The 5,441-nt window shown below is 31.7% G+C and overlaps 1 protein-coding gene and 1 pseudogene across 1 annotated transcript; both read left to right on the forward strand.

The window, feature by feature from the left end:
* LOC149230951 (beta-glucosidase 31-like) overlaps positions 1 to 1,327 on the forward strand; it is a 9,103-nt pseudogene extending 7,776 nt beyond the window's left edge.
* A 378-nt stretch (positions 1,328 to 1,705) lies between these two features.
* Positions 1,706 to 2,536, forward strand: LOC149230952 (beta-glucosidase 13-like). The gene is made up of 3 exons (XM_089381484.1): positions 1,706 to 1,776; positions 1,880 to 2,005; positions 2,105 to 2,536. The coding sequence occupies exons 1-3, from the start codon at positions 1,706 to 1,708 to the stop codon at positions 2,400 to 2,402; spliced, it is 495 nt and encodes a 164-aa protein (XP_089237610.1). The 3' UTR covers positions 2,403 to 2,536.
* The last annotated feature ends 2,905 nt before the right edge of the window (positions 2,537 to 5,441 follow it).

Below are 5,441 nucleotides of genomic sequence, written 5' to 3' on the forward strand. Positions count from 1 at the left end.
AAGAGTTTGGTGATCGAGTGAAATATTGGTCCACTTTCAATGAGCCCAATGTTTTTGGCACTGCAGGATATGATGACGGTGTTTTCCCACCTCAAAGATGTTCCCAACCATTTGGAAATTGTAATGCTAGAAACTCAACTGTTGAGCCATATATTGTTGGTCACCATGTTTTGCTATCACATATAGCTGTTGTGGAGCTGTACAGGAAAACCTATTGGGTTCTTTTCCTCTCTGATCTATGTTCATCTCCATTCATTCGATGAGATTTTATAAATTTCTCGATGAATGCAGGAAAAGCAAAAGGGCTGGATTGGATTAGTAATTTTAGTACATTGGATGATACCTCTCACCAATAAATCCACAGATGTGGCTGCTACTCAAAGAGCAAATGATTTTATGGTGGGCTGGTGAGTGATTTCTTTAACAATGAATTTTCAAGTTAACTTATGTTTCCAGAACCTTGAGTACCATAGAGCAGTCTCACCAATTGTTATTTCTCCTCTTTTTCAGTTGGGGTTTTCGTAGTAATTTTAGTACATTGGATGATACCTCTTACCAATAAATCCACAGATGTGGCTGCTACTCAAAGAGCAAATGATTTTATGGTGGGTTGGTGAGTGATTTCTTTAACAATGAATTTTCAAGTTAACTTATGTTTCCAGAACCTTGAGTACCATAGAGCAGTCTCACCAATTGTTATTTCTCCTCTTTTTCAGTTGGGGTTTTCGTAGTGATTCAAATAATTAATAGCTATATTGTTGAAGTGGATGCAAATAGGTGTACTTTTGTTTGGTTGAGGGCAGACAACCACCCTGAATTAATTTCTTTTTCCAAAATCCAGGCTTTTAGACCCATTTGTTTCTGGAGACTATCCAGGGAGCATGAGGAATATAGTGGGTTCTCGATTACCTTCATTTACAAAGGAACAGGCTCAAAAGTTACAAGGGTCATTGGACTTCATTGGTGTCAATCACTATGTTACCAGGTATTGTTTTGATGTTCCAAGAAAAGGTGAACTTATGTCAAGAGACTATGCTCAAGATATGTCCATTGGAACTGCAAGTACGAGAGTCATTCTCACAAATAGATTTAACTCAATAAATCTCATCTTCTAACAGCCTTTCAACTTGGCCTCCTTAAATCTATGAAGAATAACGTTACTGTCTTCAAATCATAAAGGAAAATGGTTTTGATCCATTGAAGTTTTATGTTATTTTAAATTCAAAAGTGATACATTGCAAGAACATTGGTATTAAGAACATTTTATGGCTGTTCTGTACTGCTTGATGAATGCAGTGGAACGAGATGGAATTCCCATCAGCTTTGATGTAAGAAGATTTTGAAGAATCACATGTCCTATTATAATCATATGTTTTCTTTTTCTTTTTAGCAGGAGCTTTTTATAAATACGAGTATGTAGATTTTTACAGTTCGATAGAAATTTTGGATTTAAACTTTGCCTTAATTTAGAAACATAATTCTAAACTGAGAGACAAATAGAATCCAAAAATTCGACTAAACTTTTTATAAATTTTAAACAGTATGTTCTAAGTATGTTTATATCCTGACAAAAAAATATTTACCTCATGCTGAAATTTGTGGCAGAGATCATTTTTGGGTATGCCAGTTGTACCACAAAGCATGCAGGCAATGCTTGAATATATTGAGGACCGTTCCCATAATACTCCTATTATTGTGCATGAAAATGGTGGGCACTCTTCTTATGTTATTCCTCTACCACAAGTTAGGTTTTCAGGTCCTCAATGAGAGCTCTCAGTACACTTAAGATCTATGCAAGTTAAAGAAAATATACGCAGATTGGTGCTACACTTTTTGATCATTGACCATCTAATTATCTGTTTTGGACTTACAATATCAGCTTTCATGTCTGGACAGGATTTTCAGAGCCTAATAATTCTTCTATTCCCCTTTCTGAGGCTTTGAATGACCAATTTAGGATGGATCTCCATCAAGAGGTCCTTCAGTATGTGCTTGCAGCAATAAGGTATACCATTTCTGAAACATAAAACGTTTATTCATTGTGGCAGGAATTTGTGAAATGATGAATATCTCTCAGAAATAAAACGTTTATTCATTGTGGCAGAAATGGGTCAGACATCTGTGGATACTTTATATGGTCTTTCCTAGATGACTTTGAAGTTTTGAGTGGTTACACTTGGCAATTTGGTCTTCATTATGTGGACTTAAATGACTTTGAAGTTTTGAGTAGTTACACTTGGTGTTTTGGTCTTCATTATGTGGACTTCAATGACAATTTGAAGCGTTATCCCAAACTATCTGCTCATTGGTACAAGAGTTTTCTGCAGAGGCGGGAAAGCAGGGAATCAATACTTGAATCTCAAATTCTACTCAACACCTACACTCCTATGAACGTCTCATAGAACCAAGAATTGAAACTCAATTTTATGAAAACAATGCGGTATATTTTAGGCATGATTTTCTTATACAAATTTGATATTTATGTTTATATTCACTTCCAAAAATGCTTTTATAGCATTTAATATATGATGTTTATGGTAGGAAACAATGTATTAAAAAATCTCAATTGTTTTTCTTTATTTTTGTTTTTTAAGTTAGGATAGATCATATAAGTGTTAATGGATGTTCTTTTTTTCATTATCTTTATCGTCATCACCATATTGGAATTTTCTAAAATTTCACTAGCTATCTCCAAATTGTTCTTTGGACCCTTACAAATTGTTCAATATTATATTTTTTTATTCTAGAGGCATGCTAGTCTTAAAGTGATATTTGAAACAAACTTTATGAGTCGTATACTTCAAAATAGGAGCTTCGGCGCTTCATGTTTGTCACAAGAAAAATCACGGCAGCTTAAATTATGAAATATTGAATGACAATCTTCGTTTTCTTCGAAAATATGAGTCTAGTGCTCGCTAGCTGGTTTATTATTTTTCAATAGTCGTTGTTGGTGTGCCTAATGAGTATTCCTCATTGTATACACATATATGCCTTGTCTATTATTGTGGAGGTTGTTGAATCTTAGTTGGATATGAGAGATTCTCTCCAACAAGATTTTCTCCTAGAATAGAATGTGGAGTTAAGTTGTTGTTGGCTTGAAGTCTCAATGGAATAGTATATTTATCTTTAGTTGAAAACCTCCATGTCTAAATTCACATTGAACTAGATGGAATAAACAATTCAATGTGTTTATGTGTGTTATGATTGTATTTTTGTGAATTATTGTGTTTCTTATTCAATTCTTTTGAAGTAAATTTGTTACAATAGTTTAGTTATTTTGAGAGCTAATCCTTGAAATAATTGAAGAAACCACAAAAGAGAAACTCTGTACATACATGTTTCCTATCATGTTGGAAACTCTATACATAAAGTAACTGACATTTATGTGGAACAACTTGCTCTTTTTGTCCTTCTCAAATTCTTCAAGGATCTCTTAAAGTACATAATTGTTTTATAAGCTTCCTAAGAACCTTAATATGTTCCTGGGTTGGAAAACTAAAATGGTATTTTATTATTAAACAAGGTCATTCTATGTAGGGTTGAAATTTGATATCCTACCTCACAAGTTAAGAACTTTTTATGAGAAGTTCTAATTTAAATACTCATTTCATCTAATGTTCAAATTTTAATTCTTTAGTTGATCTCTTAATGTACACAATTGTTCCTTCTCAAATTCTTTAGTCATCCTTTTCAAATTCTTCAATTTATTGTATACAACTCTTTTATCAAGCTTCCTAAAGCTTTAGTATATTCCTAGAATACAAAACTAAAATGATATCTTGTTCTTTAACAATTCATTTTATGCATGGTTGAGAGAAAATGCATATTATGCTAATTGAGGAATGTTTCTCGCTTGTTGGACTTATAGTATTGAATTTAACACACTAACACTTTACAACAATGAACTAACAATATTCATGATGAAAATAGCAATATGGAAGATTCATCTGCAAAATGAAGAAGGCGATATGGGAGATTCCAATCACGTTCCAAGGCATTTTTTAAAATGTGGATGTGACAAAAGGTTGTTGTGGAAGGTGTTGTTTGTATATGGGAAATTTCTTGATCATTGTGTATAATCCTAATGTTGATAGATATGTCTACTAAGTGGTTCCAGTTAATGGGGCATTGATTTGAGCGGTCAATATATTCTTATTCTTTATCAAAGTATTCTTTTGTTGTATTTGTGTTATTCAATTTATGCCTTACGGCGTTTCCTTTGCAACATCTGGTGTAAATGCTAGTAGTAAAATTTTCATCGTTTTTATTTTACCAGCATCCCGCCTCAACGGTCATTTCCTCTAAAAATTAAGATTAGGTGGTGTTCTTTGGCTTTCCTAAAATTGTTACTTTACGGCCAGCAATTTCAATAATAACTTTCTCCCTCCGGCACCATCAGCGTTAACATTTTCCGACTAAGGTTTTTCCATTCTATTTTCTTTACCCTGAGATGACCCTGTATAAGAATAAATAAACACTAAGTAAATAAATGATTTTAATATTTAAAGTAAAAAATTTCCTAAAATTAATATTCTTTTAAGTTTCGTTCAAATTATAAATCTCTCATTTATAATAAATATTTAAAATAATGAAAACGATAATTAAAATATAAATATAGGATGCATTTCATATATAGAATATGTAAATATTCTTTTATAACACATATTTAAAAAAAAATGAAAATATAAATATAAGATGCATTTCAGCGGGTTATTACAGGTGGCGTGGTTTTCCTTGATAACGGTGATGAGTCAAATCGACATTCGCGGATAGCAGCCAGAGATGGTTGTCCTCACTGTTGGTTTGACACCTGAGTTTGATAGGTTTTGCCACCTTCGGAAAAAAAAAAAAAAAAAAAAAAGAATATGTAAATAGTATGTTATAAGGGTGGAAGTAGGAAAATAAAATATGGAAATCGTATATTATGAGAAAGATAATATGTTTATACACCATGGTGAAATAATTTAGGAGAGGTTCAAAGTTAAATCTAACTAGTGACATTATAATATTAAAAGTAAGTATATGTAATGTAACAACGTAAAATGGAACTTAAAATTTATATAAATCTATACTGATTAAATTATAAGGTTATAAATATTAAATTTTTATATAATGATAATAATAATTTAATTTTTGAGGTTATTGTTAAGTAACAAATCTATGGAGGTTTATATACCCAATTTCTTTTTAGATCTAAGTTTGTGAGTTTTTTACATAAACAAATACTCTTAATCATTAAGCTTATTCAAGAAAAATTATATAACATATGAATTTAATATTATCTTTGTCCATTCACTTCTCTATTGTGGATTGCATATTATCTCTTTTCACTTTAACCCTCTTGATATGAGGGTAATATAAAATTTGCATATTATTTTCCTTCAACATGATAGTATGAGAGTGATTTGCACATTATCTCCTTTCACTTTGAGGGTAATATA

This window comes from Pinus tabuliformis, chromosome J (genome assembly GCF_031772625.1).
Source record: "Pinus tabuliformis cultivar Carrire ecotype Pingquan chromosome J, CPIR1, whole genome shotgun sequence".
In the NCBI taxonomy this organism is placed as follows: domain Eukaryota; kingdom Viridiplantae; phylum Streptophyta; class Pinopsida; order Pinales; family Pinaceae; genus Pinus; species Pinus tabuliformis.

Excerpts from the sequence above, each read along its gene's own strand:
- LOC149230952 (XM_089381484.1), top strand. The coding sequence starts at position 1,706 with ATGGTGGGCACTCTTCTTATGTTATTCCTCTACCACAAGTTAGGTTTT. Across the intron at positions 1,777-1,879 it reads GTCCTCAATGAGAGCTCTCA|CTTTCATGTCTGGACAGGAT; the intron begins GTACACTTAAGA and ends TTACAATATCAG. Across the intron at positions 2,006-2,104 it reads TATGTGCTTGCAGCAATAAG|AAATGGGTCAGACATCTGTG; the intron begins GTATACCATTTC and ends TCATTGTGGCAG.